The 27,675-nt window shown below is 34.8% G+C and overlaps 1 protein-coding gene across 1 annotated transcript in view; it reads left to right on the top strand.

Moving 5' to 3' along the window:
- Window positions 1–233: 233 nt before the first annotated feature.
- Window positions 234–27,675, top strand: part of LOC118737610 (octopamine receptor beta-1R) — a 60,310-nt gene continuing 32,868 nt past the window's right edge. The window contains exons 1-3 of the mRNA XM_036468227.1: window positions 234–1,323; window positions 15,225–15,422; window positions 15,526–15,697. Of these exons, the coding sequence (XP_036324120.1) occupies window positions 494–1,323; window positions 15,225–15,422; window positions 15,526–15,697 (1,200 nt within the window). The 5' untranslated portion in view covers window positions 234–493. The remainder of the gene's footprint in view (window positions 1,324–15,224; window positions 15,423–15,525; window positions 15,698–27,675) is intronic.

The raw sequence follows: 27,675 nt of genomic DNA, 5'->3' as shown, positions 1-27,675 counted from the left end.
TGCTGAATATTTGACGACGTGATACCTGTTTTACATGAAATGTAAGCTTTTAAAAATGTAATCAAGATTTATTATTTCCGCAGTTGGCAAATAAATTGACCTTTTATGTATAAACACCTAAAATTCGTGTAAATATAATGCAGTCGTGTTTTAATATATATGTATATTTCTCTTTTCTATTTATTTCAGTTATGCTTCAAATTGAATTTAAACCACCGTTAAAGTGAATTAAAAATACATAGTAAATTCAAAACTAAAACAGGCAAAAGCAACAATAATATATGTATTTAAATTGAAACACCTCAACTACAAAGAGCCATTTCAATTGTTAACTAGGAACTACAGGAACAATCGCAGCTTCCTTCAGCTCCAACAATGCATTGGCACACAAGACGGCCGCCTTTGCTGCCGCCAATCAAGCGTATACGGTTTCAAAGCAAATGGAAGTAAGGTTTCTCACAGACACTCTTTAAATTACGCACACCGCACAAATATGCCATCAATGCCAATAAAACCAGCAAAAGCAGCAACCACAAAGACTAAAGCAGGCGAAAGTCCGCCAACAATGCAATCAACGCCAACACTCGCAATGCCAGCATCATTAGCCACAACAAACGCCATCAAGAATGCGCAAATAAAGTCCTGCGTAATAGCTATGGCAGCAGTAATGCGTGCCGCAACAACAGCTTGTGCCACGATATTGGTTAGAACAGCAACAACAACAATAGTTGTATTTATTGCCGCATTGTTTGTGGCCTACTCAGGGACTGCTGTGGCGGCGGCAGCAGCGGCGGCGGTAGCGGTGGCCAGTAACACTAACGTCCCGCACTTGGAAGCAGTTGGCAGTGAAAGAACCATCGGAGAGGCAATCACAACAGGCACAGCAACTGTCAATGGTTCCTTGCGCTTAGCTGACGCTATTCAGTCAGCAGGCGCAACGCCGCCCACGCAGGCGGATCAACCGAAATACTTAAGCTTCGTGGCGAATGTGTTGCTCAATGGCAATGGAGGCAATGTCAATGGTAAGGGCATTGGCACTGGCGCTGGCTTTGATGGTACGGCACTTGAAGGTGGCAGTAGTAGCAACAATTTAGTTCCTATCAAATCGGCAGCAGCTATTGCCGCATCTGTAACGTCGTTCAATGATTCGGTAGCGTCTGCGGTAACATCGACGTCTGCATCAACGCCAACGACAACATCTGAATTGTCTTCGTACTTGGCATTTGTCATATTCAAATGTTGCGTGATTTGTTTCATCATACTCGCCGCCATACTTGGCAATGCGCTGGTGATTGTGTCCGTTATGTGGCATCGGAAGCTGCGGTAAGTGTTGCTGCGCATTAATGCTTTCGGCAAATAGAGGAATTTCAAAAGGGGGTGGCGGAAAACGGTGAGAGTGGAGTAGGGAAGGGAAGGGAGGGTAGATAAAAGTTGTTGAAAGGCGCAAAAGCTTTTGGTGGTTGTATAAATGAGCAAACGAGTACATAACAGTTATAGATACAAACATACAGTGACGAACAGAAGTATTGGCACAGTGAATTTTTCGCAATATATGCAAAGTTTTTTATTCCAATTTATTTTCGATAATTTTTTATGAAAATATTGTTCACTTTACACTAGAAAACATAATATTAAAATCTCTAAACTTTGTGCGAAACTCAGGAAAATTCAATAAATTTGCACACTAATTTGCAACTTTTTATTCAGATTTTTTATAAAAATTCCAAGTATGCAGTTTTTAGCCCATTCAAATTTGGTATAACAAAGTGCAGGTTTGAAGTCGCTAGAAAATCGCGTTGATTTTTGGTAATGTATATTCGACAATTATTTTTTGCATGGAGAAAATGAGCAACACCTTCCACTAAAAAAATTGCCAAAAATCAACGCAATTTTCTAGGAAATTTAAACATGCATTTTGTCATACTAGAATTGAATGACCTTTAAAACTGTATGCTTAGAATTTTTCAAAAAGATCTGATTAGAAAGGTGCAAATTAGTGTGCAAATTTATTGAATTTTCCTGAGTTTTGCACAAAGTTTGGTGTAAAATGAACTATATTTTTATAAAAAATTATAGAAAATAAATTAGAATAAAAAACTTTGCATATATTGCGAAAAATTCACTGTGCCAATACTTTTGTTCATCACTGTTTATATCTACCTACATACATACAAAACTGTACTCAGCACTTTGGTTGCGTATACGCCACGCTGGCTGTATTTGAGATTTTGGCAGGGATTATGATTATTGAGCGATATTGGTATGTTGACATCTATTTACGTGTTGCTATTCTGGCGTTGCTGTTTGCATATGTATATGTAAAGTATATTGTGCATTAATGCAAACAATTGTACGTGTATGCAGCGGGTATTGAGTGGATTTGCGGCTTTGCATAAGTGGCGTTGGAAATGTTGTTAATATTTTAATGCCCACACTTTTTGATTGCTCTTGAGCCCTTACTTGGCTATATATTACTATATATGTAAATATGATGTTGTTTTATTTAATCTTGCTCTAGAGTTTCCCATTTCGTTGGCTTTCATAACCATTACTGCTTGAATATATGCATTGGCGGCAAGAAAATTGTTTTATGTGGCACTTCAGTTGTAAACATTGACTACCAATTAACAACCATTTGCTTTTAGTCCACAATATCCATATACATATGTAAGTATGTATCGGTAGCAGTACTCGTAACGAGTGTATTAATCTCAAAAGAAGTAGAGTTTTCTAACAGCAGAAGTAGCAAATCGTAATTGTAATAGAAATGTGCAATAAGAAATCTGGAAGCTGCAAATGGGCCAAATATAGGAAAACTGCGTTTTTAATTTTTCTCTCTGATGTCAGGATTTTTTAAAAAGGACTTTGAAATTCGAAAAAGTGCTAGCTTATAAAAATATTTAAAAAATTCAGTGCAATGTAGAAAAACAGTATGGATATAAAACTAAATATAAAATTGCGTAGAATTAAAGAAGGGACCGTGTAGGTATTTAAATATTCTTTTAAAAGTTTATCCTTGACTAACCTCGAAATTTTGCAATTCCTATTTTTGAAAAGATTTTATCTTAACACTCGACCGCATCTTCCAATTTGAGTTTTATAGGCTCAAAAAATTAAATTAACTAGCTTTACCCTGCCACGCTTTGCTGTGACACACTCCTCTCACATGGATGAGAAATGAGGAACGAAACAGAGCATACGTTTCATATACATGTATATGTACATAAGTTTAATTTTGCAATACATGTGTGTAAACAATAATTTTTGTTTTTCCATTCCCTGCGTAGTTATAAAGACTATCTGGTTTGCCGACACGGGAGCACGCAACATAAAGTTTTCCCGAGAATTCGTGTTATGAGGACATATGTATATGCCTTTGTAATGCCCCGTTAAAATCGTTGGTTCCACCACGTTCTTCATCAATTTCTTCATTGTCGAGTGCCGTTAGAGAGTTTTGGCTAATTACAAGAATAGCTAGTTCACTGAGCCAATCATGATTCCTATAATTTGAGTATTCGGAAAGACTCTTTCGATCAGTGCTCCCTTGGATGTTAATAAGTTACAAAATGAATAGGCCATGAAATTCGTCTTAATCTCTCCTCGACTGGCAGCCATTCCATTCCCAATGTCCAGTAATTGTCGCAAGAATACATCGGCTGTTTGATCGTTCAGTTGCTGAACACACATATGTATTCGTAGTTAACAGCCAACTTCAGGGCTGAATGAGCAGTCCTTGCACCTGATAACAGTGTCGCAGCTGTTCCGGACCAAGCGAGAGGACTATTGCCAGAATCAATCTGATAAGGAATGTTTCCCAGTTCCTCCTGGTGCATCGAAGAAGAAGGTTCCCTAACTCCGTCATTCATCATTTCGATCATGCGATCATAAACGCCCACACATGTTCACACTTTAATTTGGGAGTGTTTGATTGGACATATGACAGGAGATCACAATACTAATAATAATAATAATCTTCATGATATCTTGTACTGTTTTTCAATTTATTCTGATTCCTGGACAAATTTTGTTAAAAATTTTACCTCACCGCATTTAGCCAAAGAGTTTCTTGAAGAGATTTTTTAATGTATGTTTTATTAGAAATATTAAAATATAGCCACTTAAAATTTATAATAATTTACCTCATTAATTATTATCTTTTTAACCGACTTCAATAAAAGGTGGATATTTTTCTCATGTATGTTACCGCATAACTTTAGACCACATTAACCGGTACTTTTAAATTTTTATATGAGAATTGAAGTCGGTTGTGTTTTTTGCTTAAAAATTACTTGTTATTTTAACAATGGAGTTGTACCGAGCCCTACAAAGGAATTTATATTGCATAAAGCTTATTAAGAACTCATTGGAGAGTTAACATACAAATTTGTAAATTATCTTAATTACATGCAAATTTTAAAATGCGACTTCGTCTTTACACCAAAACCGTAATTTATTCATTATTTTTAACCGACTTCAAAAAAAGGAGGAGGGTACCAATTCGTCGGAATATTTTTTTTATGTAATCTTAAAGTTTTACATGAGAATTGAAGTCGGTTTTGTTTTTTTCAAAAAAATTACTTGTTTATTTAAAAATGCAAATCGATAAACTGTTTTAGTAATGATTTCATTTTTGTGTTTTTCTACAAAACCTCTGTTAGCGCTAAGCATATCTAAACCTAAAATCAAACTAAGAGAAAATGTTAAAAGATAATAATTATTTTACCCTTTTTTTTATTTAAATGACTGTTTATCAGACTTACAAAAGCAAGCTGAGAAAGACGTTCATAGTTGATAAAATTATCGAGAAAGAACCAGCAGTTTACCAAAACTACCGAAATGGATGTGCGAACACCCAAAGTTTTAATTTATTGTCTACATTTTGTGAATTGGAAATTGATTATGAATTATAAGATGGGTTTGAAAATGATTTTTTTCTGAGCCGTTTAGAAAATCAAATTCGATTCCAATCATCAACTAATTGAAGTAGGTATCACAATGTCAGTTGAAAAACAGGGTTGCCACCTTGTTAAAAAGTTGAATTTATTTAACTTGTAGACTAGGTAAATAAAGTATTAAAATAAGAGTGTCAAACAAACGAGTTATAAGAAAACTTAAGTTTGAAAATATTTTTGATTAGGGTTGCCAACTATACGAAAAGTAATATATATGTAACCATGTACATATACAAAACGCAAAGGCGTTTTTTGTGAAGGTCATCTAATCTGCAGCGTTATTTCGAATTTCAAAAATGAGATGTCAAATTAAAGAACTGGGCCTGTAGATGTGCAGTAGGGCTTTATTTTTTGAAGTTACAATGTTTTTTAGCGGTACAGAGTGATTTGAAATTTAATGAAATGAAAAAAAAACGCCACCATGCGACACCTCTCTTCACCTATAAACGGCTAGACGGGGATATACATTTGAATTTTGGTTTTGTTGAAAAATTTAAAACCAATTTTGGCGTTTTTGTGAAGCACGGCGTGAGCGAGGAAAGCCTTTTAAAATATCCGTATGTATGATTTCTATGATTTTTCTGCCACGGTTATTAGCATTAGCCAGAACAAGACCACACTCTCCAAAAGTGCAGTGCCGCGAAGTGAAAGATAATGAAAACCTGTGCATATCTGAAGGAGGTCTTTATAAACTAAGGGCTAATTTTTTGAATATTTTTGAGCACTTGAACTCGAAATTTATTAAAATTAATGGTGAAAAATTAACAAGTCCAAATTTTTTAAAAAATCTATTGTACAATTATTTAAATTGTTGCTATCGAGGAAAGAATTGTAAAGCGTTAGTTTTTTTTTTTTTGGAGGAAATTTTTTCGAATACGATAATTAAGTCTAAAGTTAAAAGAGAACAAAACTAAATATGAAAATAAGAAGATGAGAAAAATTACATCTTGATGGGTTTGTTGAATTTATTAAATAAAAATCCTTTAAATAATGTTAACGCAACATATGTAGCTGCATATATATACATAGATTAATTTTCAGTTTTTGGGTAGGGGTGCGAAATAACATAAACGTAAGTACATATGCCATTATCCATTGTATTTCGAAAAAAAATTACATTCTTTGTATGTACATATTTTCAATACATATGTATATCATTTACTAGACTTGTTTGTTTTCATCTAAGAAAGCTAAAGTATTTACACCCATTCACTGTGAAAGAAATTCCCATCTCGAAATTCATGAGCATGAACAAATTATGAAGCTTCAAAAACTCAGTATACGTCAAAAAGTTGTTTATTGAACTTACCTATCGAATGACACTCAAAATGTAAATATTTCATTCTAATGCGAAAATGTGTGCACATTATCCTTTTGTGAACTCTTGGCAAGTAACTCGCAATGGCGAAAACCACTCCAAAGTCATTATGTTGTTACAAGGAAGTTACTCTTTCCATTCCCACCTATTGCAAAAGCTCAGAACGCATAAGTAAAACCATTAATTACTTAATACTAAGCCATTATTCATGTTCATGATATTCGTAAATATTTTTGGCATTTTTATTTCTACTCGCATAGACGCACAGATGTGAATATGTACATATGTACATATTCAATTCTGTATAAATATGTAAATACCGTCGTTTGAAGAACAAAACCGCGTAACTGATATTTGCTACCAAAAATTGGATTTGCTCACACATGCTCTTGGCTCAATTCTTATCCATTCGTCCTGAAATATACTAGCCAGAAATGCGATTGCTTTATAAAAAAGAGAACTATTTTGAAATGTAAGCGTTTTTACTCTCTAGGAAATAATTTATGCAACCTCACATACGCGGTTTTGCATTATCTTGATACGCGGTTTTGTACTTTACGATATGTTCCTATGTAATGGGGTGTGTACTTGAGAAGAAATTCATGCTGTTGTTAATTAAGCTTAATTTCGCATTTTTGCTTGATGGCGTATGCCTTGCCGGCTTGACTTGCTAAGCATGATAAAGGGAAGGTTAAGCATGTATATATGTATGTAAGTACTATTACAACGATTACAAACGTTGATATGGCAATGAATGCAAATTAAGCAAAGGTTACCTTAGCCGAACGGAATCACAAATTTTTAGATCTGTGAGATAAGCTATTAAAGCTGGGTGTCATATTGTGAGCTTTTTGGCACATAATGCTGTGTTTACCAGCCGAATTTGTCGGACTGCTAATAAAAGCGCTGCCCGGGCGGCACCGTTAATGGCCGCCATTTGCTTTTGGATACACATTTTCTGTCGCTTCTGTTGGCTTGTGTCTCCTTACTGGTCTGCGAATTTTATTTGGTTTATTTGTCTCTTTGCTGTCATGGTTTTGTGCTTCTTTATGCACAACATAGGCGTTTATTTTCTTTCCGCCAATTCCCAATGACACATTCAATGAACTTACATATATTCTATTCGAATGTCACAAAAGACCGCCTCGGGTTTTTGAACTCAGTTGCTACTCTGGTGTAATAGACACTACTAGTCTTTCATTGCATGTGTATGTATGTATGTATGCATGTACCTGAGGGTATATTTATTGCCTCTTAAAGTGGGCTATGTTTTCACCTTTCTAATTACTTTGACATTGCCTCCCAGGTGTAGTTAAATTTGTACGACCTAATATTATGTAGGCATGAATTAAATTCCAAGAAGGAGCACTAAAAGGCTACAAATCAAACGCTAAAACAAAACATATAAAAAAGAAATGACAGCGAATTTAGCTTTGCATCTACAATTTTTTCTTCTTTTCTTTTCTCCTTCACTGCTTTTCTACGTCCGTTTTATAAGTAAGCGTGTAGCAATTTTATATCAATATATAAAACTGACAAATTGTTGTAAGTAGACAAGTCAGAAAGATAATTAAGTTGAAATAAAAAGAAAACTTGTGAAAAACGCAATGCCACAGTCAAACCGCAGACAAACAAACCCTAGTTACTCAGTAGAACTAATAAGCGTGAGCTCTTAATTGCGTGTGAATATATTTGTTCACGTGTCACAAAGCTGAGCAGTTGCTTGCCCTAACATCTTCAGGCGGATAAATATTTATATATGTATGTAGCTCGATTTATACAGTTTATTGGTGGATGGCACGTGTTTCACGTGTAGACGAAATGAAAGCAGCATTAACCATTAAAAACAGTCTTCAAAAAGAAGCACACTCTTACAGATTCAAAGTGATGGATAAGTCTCAAACAGGGGTGCCAAATATCCTTAGCTATGAGGTGCCATATTGAGGATCAATCAGTGCCAAATAGAAAAATAAAAGTGGCAGCAAAGATATGGTTATTTTTAAACTAAGAACCACATTTTTAAAACAAAAGTGCAATACGAAAATAAGCTTTGAAAACCTGTGTTATTTTTTACGGAATGTTTTTATCTTTTCGGCCTATTATAGGACTAGATAAGTTTTGTTCCGTTGGTGTGGTAAGATTAGGCGAAATTGAACGAGCTGCTTATGCTGGAAGTAAAGGAGGCAATTAAGCCAGGCATCAACTGTTCAGAGAACTTCGCATAAAGTTAAATGGCAGCGAACTCTGCAATTAAATTCAGGGAGGAGAGGTCTGAACAACATGCGTAGATATTGTGCATTCTTGACAAATAAGCTTTTAGAATCAGGCGAACAATCAGGCTAACTACTTCAATGCTACATTTCAAATACAACTTTCAACTGAAATTTCCTTCTACTAGACCGAAACCGACGCAATAAAATGTCAATTCGGTGTAATTTTGCAGGAAAATCTATACTTGCAAATCGTCCAAGATACTTTTTGCCAGGTTAACTGCTATTATCCGGACACACTAGCTCTTTCGTACAACCCTCGTGGCTGTAATCTTGGAGAAAATAGGAAAACAGTATTGTATTATACAGTGCAACACTTAAGAAGTGATGAGAATGAGACCACTTGCATTAATTTAAAAGGGTTAAAATAACAATAAATACCAAAGTATTTGTAAAAATTTATTACCATTTCTTATAACGATTTGAAGTTATAGACCTTAGGTCCAAATTGAAATTTACTGTTAAAAATAGTCCAAAAACTTCTGAAACAAAATTTGTAATTTTGGTAGACTTTTTTTATGAATTTAAACTTTTACTTTTGCAATTTATTTCAATTTGGGAGAATCCTGCATGTGTTTTCACCTAGTTCTTAGTATGCAACATTTATTAAGAGGAACAGGCTAATCGATTTCCTCAAAATTGTAGCTTACTATGCATTTTGCACTAAAAAATTTAAAATAAAAATTAAAAAATTGCGCCTGATAAGTCTCTTCTAAATTCAGTTGGCTTTCGTATAAAAAGATTAACCAAATTGGTTGTAAAGTTACTACTTTGAACAGGTCTCAACCTTTGTGCCAACACCACATGCATACCGTCTCTTGCCATACGCCTTGAAAAAGAGCTTGTTGGAATACCTTAAGACTGACGGATATAGTTATGCTGCTTGAAAAGTGGAGACTTCACCATTCATAAAAGGCCACCTTGCCAAATTAAAATATGAACTGCTAAAGAAGCTATCCCATATTAAACCCTAGCAAGCTTTAATTTTTGAAAGGGACGCTTGCAAGGCGCTAATTGCAATGATCAGCGAAAGATCCGACATCTGGGATACTGATAGATTAAAATTTTATGATGGCAGCACTCGGTCCGGCGTATTTGGACATACATATCTAGATCTCAAAAAAGTTTGCCAATGGGCACAAACATATAGTTTGTTCCAGTACTTTTCGGACTAAAACCTGTGGAAATGTCAAACTACAATTTTACTCTCTCTAGTGAGAGTAACAGGAGAACAGATGCAGAAGTGTACGGGAACGCAAAAAGCACTTTCTCCAGCAAAAACCTCATTTGGTTTGTTTACTTGTCATTAGTACAAGACTGATTTGGCTGAAAGATCACTAAATAACTATTAAAATCTATATAATTAATAATAATTGCATATATATTCGAATATTTCATTATTTACTTCCATTTTTTAACAAATGTAAGGTTATTTGCTTTCACCGCGTTCTGTTTTTGTACACAAATGCAACTCTACCTATCGTTTGACACTTTTCATGAATTTGCCAGAAGAAAAACTCCGGACTAAATCTTGAAACTTCATTCTGGGAACAGTTGCTCAGTTATTCTCACGAGAGTGTTCCCAGATACAGAATTTTTGGCGTCCGGGAACGACTTTGGACTAAATCCCGTAAAACCTGCAAATCGTAGATGTGCTGGAACGCTCTAATAAACATATTCCAGGCAGAAACTTTTGCAATTGAAATATATGCCAGCGAATGTTTTCTTGGAAGGACTAACGGGCCCCCAGTAAGCAGCAAATGTAACAGCCAGGCAGTCTTAAAAGCCTTAGGTTCATATAAAATGGACTGAGGGCTAGTAGACAGTTGCAAAATGTTACTGAACACCGTAGAAGAGGTCACCTCTGGTGGGTTCCATGTCACGGCCGCTTTGAGGGCAACAAAAGAGCTGGCACTCTCCCGAAACTTGGAGACCAAGGCGGCCTGCATGGCCGTCAACCCTTAAGTAGTCCACCCAAGAAATGTACGTCAGAGTTTCTAAGATGGCCAAAGACAATCCCAGAGATGTATAACTGATGTATTTTGGAAAATACATCATATTCCTATCCTGTCGGAAACACCAACAATGAAAATGATAAGATGTATACAGACTGACTAACCTTAGTCGGGAGGGCACGCTAAAGGAATTGGTGTTGAGATAGACTGCAGGTTCTGAGGATTGGCAGAGGAAATCTATGAGAAAATGTGTGATTGATTTAGACTTGTACACAACAGATTAAGTTTTCATTAACCTCAACTTCAAATGCATTCCAGCTGCGATGCCGAAATTGCAAACCAAAGCTTTGTCTCTACGAGGAGGGATTAGTGTTATTGAAGAGATAACAATTATTTATCTCGAATTAAAAAGAAGGATTATTTAAAAAAATTTTATTCAGTTTTGAAAAGAGTGGCAACTACATCGATGCACTAAACGCACTGGATGTCGAAAGATTGTTTTCCGTATATTCAACGCTCTTAAACGACTAGCGCAGGCCTTTATTATTTGAGAATATGAAGCACAACTTGATTGTCCAATTTTTAAATCCTTGAAATAAACCGAATAAAAAAAACAAAACATTAAACTGGTTTTAAGCTTTTTTGTTGTTTTTAGAATATATTTTTAAGCATATTTAACTTTGTCTAAGTGATTTTCTAAGCGCTTAAAATTTATTATTATTAAATTATTTATTATTTATTTTTCGGCTCTGGTAATTTTTAATAACAACAACAAATATATCATTTAGTTTCTTGCTTAAATTGTATACTGAGACAACCAAAATCTTTTTCCAAACCCTGAGTATTAGTTTTTAAAATCAACCTAAACATCCGGCTCCGTCGATTAGCGTACTTTGTAACACTTAAAAATCGATACATGAATTTTACAAAGAGATTTGATGAAAATGAAATTTTCGGCACGCCGTAGTGCTCATGTTGTTTTAGCTATCATTTATCATGGACAAAGTAGTGTAGAGTGGCTAGCACGAAACCGGGAACTGCTTATTTCGTAATCTCTCGTTTGTGCATGCGGATGTTTAACAACGAGCAAAAAATGATTGCGCGTGATGCCAATGACAGTAATAACGGCAACAATAACAACAAGAAAGAGCAGTGGCAATCGATAAATGCCAGCTTTAGCCGGCGTAATGAGTTCCTCAAAACAATGTTTCAATTTAGCGCCAAATGAGCATTGAAAAGTTGACAATTTGAAACGTTGAATAATGGATGTGGATGGAATAATGTAGTAGAAGCTGTGTGAGAATAAAGTTTCTTTATTGTTTTCGCTGTTGAATGCTGTATGCCTCTTATCGAATGCGATTTGCAAGTGAGGAAAGTTGCAATTTTGAACTTTAATTTCTGAGTTTGTCATTCATCAGTTCACTAACACCGTCAACTCAATTAGCGTCTATTATTCAGGTTAAAAACTTTTTTCACTTTTCTCCCTACTTTTGTTCGTTTTCATTTCCTTCATTAATTGGCGCTTGCAAATCTGGTAACTGATTATGTGTTTTTACATTAAACAAAAGTTTTCTCAGCTTTTTGGCAGCACAGTATATTTCTGATTTAGCGAAAATAAATAAATAAACAAATCTTTGAATGAAATACGAATATCATGGAAAAGTGTAAGTGTGTGGGACCATTTGTGTATATTTATATCTTATGTTTCTATATGTATGAGTATAAGCAAATTGCCGTTCAGATATTGATTTTCTTTGCATTGTTCTCTATGATTTATTGTATGTACATACTGGTATAGTTTCAGGCCTCTCTAGTTCTCGTTGATAAGTGCGTTGGCTTCGAATAAAGGTATGAGTAATGCTTACTTTGTGTTACTCCGCTTTAATGGCGTCCTTGTCTTTACTATAAATAAATAATCAAAAAGTAAATTTTACTGAAGCGAAGTAGCTTCTGGGTAATGAATTCTTCTTTGAACACAATGACAAGAAGCTGGTAAGTTTTGCGTAACAGTGCATGTATAAAGTATTATGATGAGCTCCAAAGTAATTCAATAATAACAATGAGTACTTACATTCAAGAAGTATTTAACAATTTAATAAGTGATCTAGAATTATTTTTAGAATCTGCGGAATTATTGGCTTCTATATTAAAATAAAATAATAATTTGTTGGCATCAGGTGCAAAAGCGGCGTTCTGTCGTACAAGAGCCATTTTTCATTCGGAAAATTATATTGTTTTTCAATCAACAGAACTAAAAGAATATTACCAAAATATTACACTCAGAAGTGAAAACCCATGTTGTATTTGTATTGATCTAAAAATGGTTAGCTTCCTATTAGGATATCAAATTGAATGCACCATTATTGTACCTTTGTGAGAAGGTGTTTTTCATGGCAGAAATATACTCGAAGGTTTGCAATTGCCTGCCGAAGGGAAACCCCAAAAACTGCAATGGGGGACTAATAAAAAATCATTAGTATTGAAAACTGGTAAAATAAATGACTTGCTATTATTATTGGAGGCCTTCTAAAGAGGAACAGAGTTTTTTCGATCGAAAAATATTACTTTTCAAGACTTCTATACCATTTCTACGAAAAATTGTTTTTCCTTCACATATGAAATACATGGACAACTTTGAATGCCCTGAGCGACCTCTGAATGTTTTTTATTTCAATTTGTTGGGTATAGAACAATGCCAGGAGGTAAGAGCATTAAAATACCTACTTTTTTTTTTAATCACTCTTATGTACATAGCACATATATCATTAATTTCATCTCTTCGCTAAAGGCTAGTATGTATTAGAGATGCCGTTTTTAAATCGATAAAATCGAAAATCTTTTAGTTCCGATTCGATCCGTGAATCGATCCAAAAAATATGAGAATCGGCATTCGATTTTTTTCAATTGTCGCAAATCGCATTGCATTAGAAAATCTAGAAAATTTTAACTAAACTTGAGAGAGCCAAGACAAAGATTGACCTTTCTCCCATTCTCCTCGGACTGTAGGCCTCCTTAGCGAAGTCTCGTCGCTTATAAAATGCCACAAATATTAAAAATACAGCTAGCTGTAATTTTGAGAATTTACACTTGTTTATTTAACAAAAACTACCCAAACCACAAATCGAAACAAAATGATATTGAAAACCAGTAATTTTTAAGCAAAAAACGAAACCGACTTCAATTCTCATATAGAAGTTTAGGAGTACCGTTAATTTTTGCATGATCCAATGATTGAATCTAAACTACCTCTGAGACACTACATTTCTGATGCAAAAAGAATTTTCGAAATCGGTTGACGTGGTCGAAAGTTAAGCGGCAACAAACATAAAAAAAATATATTCCGACGAATTCATAACCTCTTCCTTTTTTTGAAGTCGGTTAATAAAACTTGAATGGATTCGAATGAAATATCGATTCACTTTAAAAACTGGTTACTGTAAATGTATGTTGTCACGTTGGTTACCTTCAATCTGCAGCGTATCTCATATATATGTATGTGCACTCCCCGCCAGTTCAAAGTATTGAAAGTTTTAATTTTTTTATTTAATATTTATTAGCTTTTTATAATCTGATTTTAAAACTATAAACAAATAAAAAAATCAACAAGGGATGCAACTACACAAGTGACAGGTGTACAATTTTAGTGTAAAAAATTGCAGTGAAAAAGTGGCTACGAAATGTAGTCGACTCATCGCATTTTTTTTATTGTCGGTGCTAGGCATTTGCTTCATGTGATGATCCGCCACAAAACTGGAAACTCAAGTTTTTTCTTAAAAGGGAAATTAAGGAGTGTAATATATATATATTGCAAAAAAGCTGTATGTGCAAGCCTCGTTCAGCTAGTATATTATACTTTTTAAAAATAACGGCTTTTTCGAAAAAATTTACCATTTTCCCAAAATAGGGCTAAGAATTTGTGGAGTTTCTGTTGCGTGCTCATATCGCTGTCTTAATATAGAAAAACCTATAATATTTTTTTGTATATTTACGGATTTTAGCTACCGATGGCTTTTGGGTAAATCTAGATATTGAAACCGTTATGATAATTTCAATGTTGGTCAGATGGCAGTGTTTTGTTTCTTTAAGAAAATTATGTAAAAGTTGTTATTTGGCAAACTATATGTATCGATCTAGGGAGATCGATTTATTTTTTTACGATTTCTTCCTGCATCGATTATTTTTATTTTGATTGGAATGTATTTTTTTTTTTAATTTAGATCTAGCATCTCTAGTATGTAAAGTAAATATTGAAGTCAGCCTCTGGACGTAAACGATTATTGCCAACGATCGCAGATGTTTCCATATACAATTTGACAACAATTTGATTTAACTTTTTCGAGCAATGCACTTGAAATTCGCATTGGTTCATTGGTTTTAATATTTCCTTTATTTCACATTAAATGCATTTGCACTTCCATTTCGCATTTCCTCACATGCTTTGCTCTTCTACGATTCTACTCAATCTATGCACGAGTACATACATACAAATGTGCATAAATCACTCATACGACACGTAGTGCATAAAAAATTAAAACAAAGGAATTTCATCGATATTAAATACTCGCGCAGACATTGTAAAATGCTTAATTTTTTATGTGGTTGCCGTAATACTTGAATTTTTTATGACTGACTGCTTTTACATACATTTTTATACATTCTTTTTGGCACTTTGCTGATCCATTGGATTTATGTGTGTGTGCGTTCTTTTTTTTTATATTCTTGCCAATAGAATCATCACGAATTACTTTGTGGTTTCATTGGCTGTGGCTGACATGTTGGTGGCCCTTTTGGCGATGACATTCAACGCTTCCGTAGAGATTACCGGCCGATGGATGTTCGGTGCGGTGATGTGTGATATGTGGAATAGTTTCGATGTCTATTTTTCAACGGCCAGCATCATGCATCTCTGCTGCATTTCAGTGGATCGGTAAGTGGCGCAAAAAAAATGCGAAATTTATTATGGCCTCTATAATTGCTACTATTTTCAATGCGATGTATTTTATCGTTGCGCCAAATTTTTTACCTTGCAGATATTATGCGATTGTGCAACCACTCGATTATCCACTGATTATGACACCACGACGTGTAGTGTTTATGCTGCTAATGGTTTGGATACTACCTGCTTTTCTCTCCTTTTTACCCATCTGTTCCGGTTGGTATACGACAGAGGAAAATTGGAAATATTTGAAAACTAATCCACACGTAAGTACAGCAGCCCTTTATATAAGCACATACATACATTCTTTATATGAGTTAGAGGGAAAATATGCCAATTATTTGGAGGTATAAATAAATGTCCACGTTTAATAACAAAAAAGGGGTTGTGGCTGTTATATTGAGCCACAACCAATATTAAATGAAAAGTATACAGAAGAGCCTTGTAAAAATGAAAAGCGCGTGAAAATGGATAGAATGCGCCAGCAGCTTGTCGGTGGTTTACTGTTGCAACTGCTTGATGCCAACCACCGAGCGAATACATAGGTCATCCATGCCGTATAGAGGCAGCTGTTACACATGCAACCATAATGTGGCATTTTGATTTATGAGTTTGATTTTTCTTGCAAACACTCTCAGTGCATCAAGTAAGTATATGCAGCTTATGCAAATGCATGGAGCGATACACTTAAGAAGAAAGTGGAAAAAGTGTATATAGTATAATCCTAAATGCATTACATTATTTGAAGCAATGAGATGCTTTATGGCATGCGCCAGTGTAGACATTAAAAATTGTGTAACTATACATTTAAAAAACTAGGCTATGGATCATCTGAGCAAAATTCATAGTAACATCTTTTGCTTGCTGGAGTGTTTTTTTTGACGTAGAATACGTCTTACCTTAAGGTATGGGGGCTATGTTCAAATGTTGTAGTTGTAATTTTTAGAGCTTCACAAAAACGCTTATTGCACGAGAACTAATAAAGCGATTTCAAAGAAACGTGTGGCGTTTCAAAGATAAAATTCCAAACCTGTCGACAGATTCATTTTTGTAAATAACCAATTCGGTTTCTGTCGTAAAAACAACGGTAAACATTGCCTTATTTTGGGGTCAATTTTGAGCCTTTAAAGTGCTCTAGCAACTTATTGTTGCCATATATAACTTTCATTTTCGGGATATAGGTTCTTTGGAGCAGTAGAAATATTATCGGGTACAAATTTTATATAAATTTAACAAATATTGAGCATTTTAAGGCAAATTTTTTTCATTACCAAAATGCTCGAAAACCGCTCGAATGATTTTGTTTTTGTTTTCTTTAATCAAAAATTCAAGAGTTTTCCTTTCGTTTGGTATATGGGAAGTATTGGTTGATATCTTCTATATATGTTTATTTTATTCAAATATATGGGCATAAATGATTTTCCATACAAAATCACCTCGTCATCATTTTGCAAACACGTGCATATGTTGGAAGTGTGGGAAGGAGACAAAAAGTATGTATGTGTCCGTAAGTACATATTTCGGGGTTTATCGGTATAATAATCGATACTTTGTCGGTTTTATTACCGATGTTTTTTATCGATTTTGCTATCGAAATTTTTTATCGATAATGTTATTGATTTTGCTATCGATATTTTCGGAACTTATCGATATAATGATCGGTATTTTTTCGATTTTGTTATCGATATTTTTTCTCGATTTTGTTATAGATATTTTGTTGACTTTGTTGTCGATTTTGTTATCGACACTGTAATCGATTTTATGATAGATTATTTATCGATTTTGTTATCGATATTTTTATAGATTTTGTTATCGATTTTATTACCGATATTTTTATAGATTTTGTTGTCGGTATTTTAATCGATTTTGTAATCGATATTTTTACCGGTTTTGTCATCGATATTTTTATTGATTTTGTTTACGATTTAGCTATCGATATTATTATTGCTTTCGTTATCGATATTTTCATCGAATTTGTTATCGATATTGTTATTGGTTTTGCTATCGATATTTTCGGAACTTACCGATATAATGATCGATACTTTTATCGATTTTGTTATCGATATTTTTTATCGATTTTGTTATCGATTGTGTAATCGATTTTGCTATCGATTTTGTCATCGATACTTTTATCGGTTTTGTTACCGATATTTTTATCGATTTTGCTATCGATATTGTTATAGATTTTTTATAGGTTTTATATTCGATATTTTTATTGATGTTGCTATCGATATTGGTATCGATATTTTTATGGATTTTGTTATGGGTTTTGTTATCGACTTTGTAATCGATTTTGTTATCGACTTTGTTATCGATTTTGTAATCGATATTTTGATAGATTTTGTAATCGATTTTGTAATCAGTATTGTTATCGATTTTGCTATCGATTTTGCTTTCGATATTTTTTCGATTTTGATATCAATATTTTCATCGATTTCTTTATCGATGTTTTTATCGATTTTGCTACCGATATTATTATCGCTTTTGTTATCGATATTCTTTGCTTAGTGTGTGCTTTTGTTTTTTTACTTGGATATACTCTTAACCATACCACGTATTCTACGTTTAAATTTAGCGGCTGTATCTCCGATACAGCCTGCAGGCCAAGACGAAGGCGCTGGACTGTTCCTTTTTATTAGTTTCCAACACACATAAGCATTTTATATGTAGATGGTCTCAAACTTCAATATGTAATAATGTTAGCTAGGTTGCATATTATATTTCTTTATATCTACAATTGACAGATAGCTGAAAAGTGAAGAGTAGGCACCAACATATTAAAAAAAAACTGCGGTTAAATTGTTCAAGTTCATAAAGAGAGAAAGAGAGAAATATGGCTGAGCTCTTCGAAGCCGTTAGCGAAGAGGTAGTCGGATCCATGTGCTGTTAATTGCCGCTTGTCATGAAACAAACTATTAGTCCAGCGCCTTCGTCTTCACCTGCGACTGTGTCGGCGTCACATCTGCTAAATTAAAACGTAGAATACGTGATAATAATAAGAGCATATTGAGGTTAAAAACTGTACATTACTTTTGATTTTGTTCGACTGAATTTTGAATCCATTTCAAGTGCTACCCATCTTTAAAACTTGTTGCAGCCCTTTTAATATTTTAAGTGTTTAAGCTAAATATATCTCAATACTCCTTCGTTTGACATCCATATTTTAATATTTCATACGGTAATTTCTTTATAATTTAAATAAGTTCAGCTTTTTAGAAATGGCAATATATTAAATATTTTAAATATTTTCAACAAAAAATATTTTTCACCACAATCTTGTTAAACCCTTTGCGTGTGACATCATAATATAAATATATTTAGATTACCTAATTCTCTAAATTCAAATTGAATTTAAATTTTTAAACGGGTGCCAACTCTGCTACATGTGTAAATCTTCAAATTTTTTTCAAACTAAAACGTCTGACTCCCGTATTGTGATGTATAATTACATAATCTGATTGCCTTAATTCAAGCTAAAATTTAGAACAGTTGGCAACCCTCCTACATGTAGTTTAGAAATAAAAGATCTACAAAGCAGTTTTGATTGTTATCCATATTTAAGTAAATCATAGCATTGAATTTAACTTTGCAAAGAGGGAGCAAATCTCTTTTAAATCTCCACACTCTCTTTCGTCTGACATTTATATCGGGATACATATTTCAATTTTCGAATCGGCTTAATTTAGGTTTGAACTTTAGCAAGCAATGTAGAAATAGAGTTCCTTCAAGGCCATTTTAATTGACATCCATATCGTAGTAATTCGTTTAACCTATTGCATATATTGAATTTAACTTTGTAAACAGGTAGCAACCCTGTTTATCTAACACCCGTATTGCGATATAGCTCCCTCCCTCCCTCTAGGAAGGCTGCAGGGAGTGACGTTAATTTATATGTACCTGTAGTCTGCTTGCGTGATAAAAGCTAACTACTTTTGTGGGGCGATGGCCGCAAAAGAGTCAGACCTGGATACCTCTGCATTACATATCAACTTACTTGTAACTAGCTACTTTTGAACATAAAATATCAACCAAATTTGAATTTTTTTTCTTTAATTTACATTCAACTTTGCATATTTGTTCATTTGGTTACATACTCTGCAACAAGAGATATATAGCTATATACATATATACACGACCGTAAATAAATCATATCGAGCCCTAACTGCCAAAATAACGTAAGCGACATATTTTTCAAAATTTTATTTTTGATGCAGAAATGCATCTTGATGCTCTAGGAACATTTTTGCATCAAAAAGAAAATTTTGAAAAAAATGTCGCTTACATTATTTTGGCGGTTAGGGCTCGATATACATATAATTATATACACAGAGTATACATATATGTATGCACATATGTATCTAATTGCGAGAATACCTTCTTCTTCTTTTTTGACGCAGTAACCGCCTAAGCGATTTTGGCCGAGTTCAGCAAAGCACGCCAGTCGTTTCTCTTCTGTGCCAACTGACGCCAATTGGAAACGCCAAGTGAAGCCAAGTCCTTCTCCACCTGATCTTTCCATCGCAGTGGGGGCCTCCCTCTTTCTCTGCTACCACCAGCGGGTTCCGAGTTGAATACTTTCAGAGCTGGAGCGTCGGTGTCCATTCGAACGACATGACCAAGCCAGCGGAGCCGCTGTATTTTAATTCGCTGCACTATATCCGTGTCGTTGTAAAGCTCATACAGCTCATCGTTCCATCGTCTGCTGTACTCACCGTCGCCAACGCGTAAAGGCCCGTAAATCTTCCGCAAAATCTTTCTCTCAAACACTCCAAGAGCCGCCTCATCGGATGTTGTCATTGTCCATGCTTCTGCGCCATATACCAGCACGGGCATGATGAGTGACTTATAGAGCGCGGTTTTTGTATGTCGAGAGAAGACTTTACTCCTGAATTGCCTACTCAGTCCAAAGTAGCACTTGTGATTCTGCGTCGGATTTCAATGCTGACGTTATTATCGGTGTTAATGCTGGTTCCCAAGTAAACGAAATTCTCTACTTTCTCGAAATTGTAACTGTCAACAGTGACGTTGGTGCCAAGGCGCGAATGTGCTGACTGTTTGTTTGATGACAGGAGATACTTCGTCTTGTCCTCGTTTACCACCAGACTCATTCGCTTTGCTTCCCTATCCAGCTTGGAAAAGGCAGAACAGACTTCGCGGTTTTTGTTGCCGATGATGTCGATGTCATCGGCATAAGCCAGCAATTGCACGCTCTTGTAGTAAATTGTTCCTGAGCGGTTCAGTTCTGCAGCTCTTATTATCTTCTCCAACATCAGATTAAAGAAGTCACATGAAAGGGAGTCGCCCTGTCTGAAACCCCGTTTTGTGGCGAACGCCTCGGAGAGGTCTTTCCCAATTCTGGCGGAGCTGGTGGTATTGCTCAACGTCATTTTACACAGACGTATGAGTTTTGAGGGGATACCAAATTCAGACATAGCGGCGTATAGGCAACTCCTTTTAGTGTTGTCAAAAGCGGCTTTAAAGTCGACAAACAAGTGGTGAGTGTCGATGCTTTTCTCGCGGGTCTTTTCCAAGGTTTGGCATATTGCGAGGATACCAGTTATCATTATTTTCAATATCGTCAACAAAAATTATAATTCCGTTAATATTAAAAGCATACCCTTGTACTTGAAGCATCGTCCATCACCACCGTTGCTACTAAAAACTAATTATGGTTCAACTTTATGCTAATATATGCAAAATGCCTTAGGTCTCACACATACATACTTACCCATCCACATACATACCACACTTATGCATGTCTAATGCAACGTTGACGACGACAGAAAGAGTGAGGAACTGTCATCACAAGCGAATAAGTATTTACATATGTACATACATTAGACTGGGTTGATCCTCTTGCGAAAAGAAAAAAAAGGTGGCAATTACCCGATAGGATTAGTGCTAACCAGACACGGTGAAAACGGGCCGAAATGTTGATATATAACTCATACGCCAGGGAAAGCGAGTAATTTAGGCCGGCAGGCAGTTTATTAAAAAAGTTTAAAATAAATGGAGTTTTTTTGAACTTATCAAGGTCGAATAAATGTGGGTACATTCCTAAACTATGTATTATCAAATTATGTCATTATGTCACACTAAGATTCCCCCATAATTGCAAATTTTTTTCGTGATGCAATCTAATGTAAACCAGTTCAGAAACAGACACCAACAAACAGGATGCGATATTAAATTTTGACGCGCTGCGGAAGTCAGTTAAGCTAATTATAATTTTACAATGACATTTGCAATTACGATGTATGCATATTGTACAATGAGTAAATACCTAAGTAGACACGTGTACATATGTATGTATGTATGTATATATTGCATGCGTAAGTTAAAGTTCAAATTGCAGTAGCGATGTGCAATCAATTTATGACACAACAACAACAGCTCTATTCCGGCTACAACTTGACATAAGTGACAGCTCTATATGCATGTGTATTAGGATGGTTCAAAAAGAGTGAAGGCGGAATTAATGCTCTTACCCTCTAAGATTGGTCTATAGCGAAAAAAGTATAGCCATATTTTACTTGTGCTCAAGGGCTATTTTATACTATACAACCGGGTATTATTATTGGGATTAACCTGCAGGGAAGCAGAGTTTTCCCATCGAAAAATATTGAGTTTTAAGAATTCTATACCATTTCTATGAAAAGTGTTTTTTCCCCATATAAAATACACGGAAAACTTTGAGCGCTTTGAGCGACCTTTCAAAAAAATTTTTTTTTTTCGGTATAGAAGAATTCTAAGGGGTGCGAGCATAAAAATTCCGTCTTTACTTTTTCACTATGCATTCTTGGACCACCCTAATGTGTATCTACATAGGTATCTACACAAATGCTTTTTGTGTGTGTTTATTTGCTACTGTATATGCGCAGTTGAGTCGAGAGACTCTTTCCGGCTTTATAGCCGTCAGGACACCATTTAAGTGGACTTCAAGGTAAGTTCATTAGTCTGATTGCAACCAAGTACATATGTATGCTTACCTTTGTCGTTGCAATCTATATATTTGTATAGACTTTTGTCTAAATCAAGTTTACTTCTTTTCAGAATATATCAAAGAGCAAAATTTGATTGATAAATTCTATTGCCAGGAAATCATATTTAATTAGGAAGTTTACTGATGCAATATCTGTAATTTTCTTAATTTTTTTTTTAGTTCGTAGCACTAGTAATCGTCTACAGAATAATGCGATAAGGTGCTTACAAAAGCATATGATTTTATATTTTCGATTTCCACAAAGGACATCCAATTAAGTCTATGTACATGTGATTTTTCTACCTTTCATGTCATTGCGTTTTGCAAGTATCAGAAAAAGAAAAAAGTAGCGCTTAAAAAGGATACAAAAATGTCCAGAACGTCGAGCTGAGTCCAGATATGAAATTGTGCGTTATAATCCCTTTATTTATGCAGCTAGGAACAAGCAATCTCGCATTATTTGCACTTATTATAAACAAAGAGTAGACAGTGAAAACAACAAACATCGGGTCATTGTGATCTATAGCTCCCATACAACTGATTGTTCAGATATTACTTCTTGTGAGCAACTACTCCTAAAGGGGTTTCTGAAAATAATATAGGGCTATACAATAACCTTCAAGGTTGACTGACACAAATTAGTTCGCAAGCACATACGTGGGTATCTGAAAACAATAAGAAACCGCATGAAGGAGATACAGTCCTAATTGCAAACGGCGGAGGTGCAACCCTTACAAAAGGCAAATTTGTGTTAAGCAACTTTGAAGGATGTGGCACAGCCGTATATTATTTTCAGAAATCCCCTTTATTACTTTGGAGGTATGAAGCCAAAAGTGGTGATACTAATACCGGCCAATTGAGACATCTTGAATCCTTTCGGAAACAAAGAATGCCGCTTTTGCGTATCACTGATTGATTTTACAATTATGTTGTTTTTACAATTACAAGACATTTTCACATTCCATATTAAAAATCCGTGACAATAGGACTCCTTTCTGGATTTTAGAATCCTCTTGAGTTATCAGATCTAATTTTACACAGCCAACTCAAAAAAATCTCTAGGTTGGCACAATCTAAAAAAAAAGATTTTAGAGAGGTAACCAGGTATTTTAGGAGGTATTTCTTATTTTTTTTTTATTTTTACACGGGTTACCCACCCGGTACTACCGTCAAGCATTTCGTCGGCAGGCGGGTTGAGTAGGAAGCTCTACGTTCGTTGCAGTCCGTTAAAAGTTTCATTTACTTCGAGCCGTCATTTATCTTCGAAAACACTCGCCTTTGTCGGGTTCATGCGTCCACGCCCGCCATGTCATATCCGCCTATTTAGCAACGCCTCTTATCATCTTGAACTGCATATTGTTCTTACCTCAGCTGCTAGTAACTCGAAAAACATCCCGCGATGGGTATTTCATCTGGAGTTATTTATGTGTCGTCGATTTTGGATAACGTATGTGGAATAAAATACGAATTGATGCAGTAAAAAGAAAAAAGCTCTACATTCGTATTGTTTTTCCACTCACATAGATATTGTCGAAATTTGCAAGAAAATTTTTTTTAGAAAATACTCATGTTCTTAACGATTGGCCTATTTAAGTTTTCAGGCATAGTGCGGAGGGCTTTTCCAAAAATATTATTTTGGGACTTTATTGTGCCAATTTGGGCTATTTTTTTTTTAGCCATTTAGACGATAATTAGTTCAGAGTTATATTTAGGTGTTATTTTGTGGGTCCTCAATGAAAACTGTTTCCCTAATCCGCTGTACAAAACTGAAATGAATGTGGTGCAAGCAAATTTTGGGAAAGCGCTCATAGCCGCTTTTAATTTTCCTTTCAACGTTTAAAAAATCTTGGACAAAGTAGTTTGCCCATATTTCACTATACATATCCCTAGCTCTTGCATAGTCTCTAATGTTTTTGGTTGCTCTGTACATACTTTATTGTCATTATACGCTGTGTTTTTGCAGAGAGATCAAGCAATTTATGATTCTTGTTACGGTCCCATTTCGCTGCTATGTCAAACATGATTTTTCGCACTCGTGGGTTATCTTTACACTGTTTTCCTATTCTACAAAGCCGATGTTTCCTTCGTAAATAAAGTTTTTTTTAAGTCTCATAGAGAAAAAATGAAAAAGCACGTTACTTTTCGTGACATTGAGTTTCAATAATCAAGATTTACAAGCAAATTTTCACAGTTCGTTCACTCTCAAGGAACTTATTTCAGCATTTTAATATACAACGAGGTGATTTTTAGTGAAATGCTTGTTAATATTGCGCATTTACCAGAATTTTTTAAAATCTGCTTAGAAATTGTCCACATCTCATTCCGCATACGTTTTTTCGGGTGTGGGTTCTTCCCCAAACACCGGTTCTTACAAGAACCGAAAAACGGTTGCAACGGAAGCCAATTTCCAAAATGATCTTAGAATGACCGAAAGAAATAATAAAAAGAACTGAAAACGGATCCTACGGAGCTGAAAATCCGTCACGAAGCGCACATTGCAGTATGGACAGAAAATTGATTGTTTTGACATAAAATGTAAATATGAAGATATCAGCCTGGAAATTCGGTGCCTAGCGGACAGGTTACTGGCTACTTTTATCGCATCAATGGTGGACTTGGATTGGTGTAGTGAAAAACCACCAGATGGATTCATAGCATTTTGTACGCTATTATGGATAATTATTTCGAGGATCCTCCCCATTGAGTTAAGCATACAAAGAGGATGATAGTTGCTCGGATCGTTTGGCTGCTTTTTAGGCTTCGCGATAAGATTAAGGTGTTGTCGCTTCCATGTTTTTGGGAATTCCCACGTCGTAAATTTTTGGTGGAAATTAACTTATTTTATTGTATGCGTATTACAGCTAAATACTAGGATATATAGGAACTTACTTACCTACATAAGTAGTTGAACTTCTGCTACATTTTCAAATTATTGCCATTTGGCCGTGAAGCATTAAAATGACAGTGCCGAAAGGAATATTTCGGAGCAGCAAATATTATAATGAATATACATATATATATGCATATATATGTGCTGTGTCTATTCCGCACTGAACTGCATAATAATAATCGCACACACTACCTTGCATATTCTCACACGCAATTTATCAAGACTGGTGCAGCGACATGGTAAGTTGCCAGCAAATCGCATTTGAGAGGCAGTGTGGAGAAAATTCAGCAAATTGACAGTAAGTAACTTACTGTAAGAAGTTGAAAGCAAGTAGCAACTAAATGTGTAGATATACAATTATGTAATACATATATACATATAGTGCATTCTAGAGGGCTGCATGAATTCATTCAAAATTCTAGCAAACAGACTACAGTAGATTTAAATATTTTACCTCACATACAAAACACTCAGCGTTTGGAATTTTGTAAGTTATGAGTATACATTTTGCTTTAAAATTTTCTACCTTCGAATGGAAGAATGTGAATGAATGAATGGAAAACATTCAAATCATTCAAACTCATTTCGGTAAAAGTTTTTTCCTACAAACAAGTTTTTACGTATGTAATAGAAGCGCAGCAATACATACATACATACATATGAATGTTTGTACATATGTGCAAGAAAAAAATATTTTTGGATATTCATACAAAAAATTTTCTTTTATTTCAATTCAATTTCTTTTAACTTTGTTTGAATATTGTAATGTCGACACAAATATCAGAACAGCTATTCACTCAAATTCAAAAAAATTTTAAACCAAAATCATTCATTCGTTTTGTATATGAATAATTTATAAGCCATTTTGAATGCATTCATGCAGCCCTCTGGTGCATACGTCTATGTGTGCATCATGACAAGTATGCAGATCTGTTAAGGTAAATATATACGTATAGTAAGTAAGTATGTGCGCATTTCCGAAGCAAGCAATTTTGCAAGTAGAATTTATGTCAGCAGCGGAGTCACTAAGTGCCGCTTTTATTATAACATTTTCCAAGACTATAGCTGCTTTGTGTAGAATATTCTTTCACAGCCAAAAGCTGTTGTGCCTTGCAACTTTCACCAGATCTGTATTATATTTTTTGCTAGTTTTTCGTTTTTCTTTTTCACTCAATTTCTCCAAGACTTCACCTTCCCCTTTTAATTTGGTAAAGTTTTTTGTTAAAAATTAAATAATGTATATTAAATTCGAAAAATAAGTAATGGAAGTAAAGACAAAATTTGGTTTGCGAGTTAAGAAACTTCACACAGAATTCATTGTCAAATATACGTTCAAACTATATATGGTGCAAACTTAACTGCTGCCGAAGTTATATCTTCTTGTTAACTGTTTAGTTTAACGACTTACTGTCGTCTTATGTTGTCAGATGTTATCGGGGCCATGGTGGAATTATACAAGGTGAAGTAATTAGAGCGAGAAGAAAAATTTGACACTGCCTTTTTGGAAGTGTTTGCCTCTTTGCCATCGTTATTTTTTCTTTTGCTAAGTATGTATGTATGTCAAAAAGCTGCTTAGTGAAATGGAATTTTAATCTACTGAACATCATATGTGTGTATAATACCCAAAAGCAAAACGGCAATGACATAATCGCAAAAGCGATTAACCAGGATTATGTTTAATTAAGTAATAATTGCATTATGGAAATTGAAATAACTCATACGCCATGTAGCACACTCAAATAATAACCTAGACACCCATTTATTGGACTGTTTGCGCTTAGTGCGAACAATTTGTCAGTCATATCCGTTGTTTGAGCCATATTGTGCACTGAGGGATATCGCGATTTTCACTTAAATAAATGTATGTACATATGTATTTGTGTACAGCTTAAGCCCGCTTGGTGCACTCTTCCATTGCTCGCACTGTTGAGACAGCAATTAAAACTTTGGTGGTACGGCAATTTGGTAGTACGAAAAATTAACGCGCTTTTCGTCTACACAATGTTTAACGTAATATGCAACAGCTAAGCGGTCTTAGGTTAATAGCTCACTGAAATAGAAAATAGTAGCGTTAAGTGGTAATTTAACTCCTGCTAACACAGTTAAAGACGACAATATTAAGTATCATTTTAAACAGTGTTCGTGGACCAGCGCGGCAAAAAGTTTACTGCTTTTCTTTTCCCTTTTGTGCCCTGATTCCTTCTTAGCATTTATTTTTATTTTTATATACCACTCAAATATGTCAACCAAAGCATTCCGAGTGCATAAATAACTGTGAGGAACAAGAACATTAAAAAGTTCAAATACTTGAAATTGCAAAGTTGTGCAAATTGTAAGAAAGCAGTAAAAAGGGAAACTTTGTAAATTTCAAA

The sequence above is a fragment of the Rhagoletis pomonella genome, unplaced genomic scaffold (genome assembly GCF_013731165.1).
Source record: "Rhagoletis pomonella isolate Grant_MI unplaced genomic scaffold, Rhpom_1.0 Rhpom_scaffold_00004, whole genome shotgun sequence".
Lineage (NCBI taxonomy): Eukaryota > Metazoa > Arthropoda > Insecta > Diptera > Tephritidae > Rhagoletis > Rhagoletis pomonella.
Note: the sequence above shows the minus strand (reverse complement) of the source record. Positions and strands in the feature narration are given on the sequence as shown.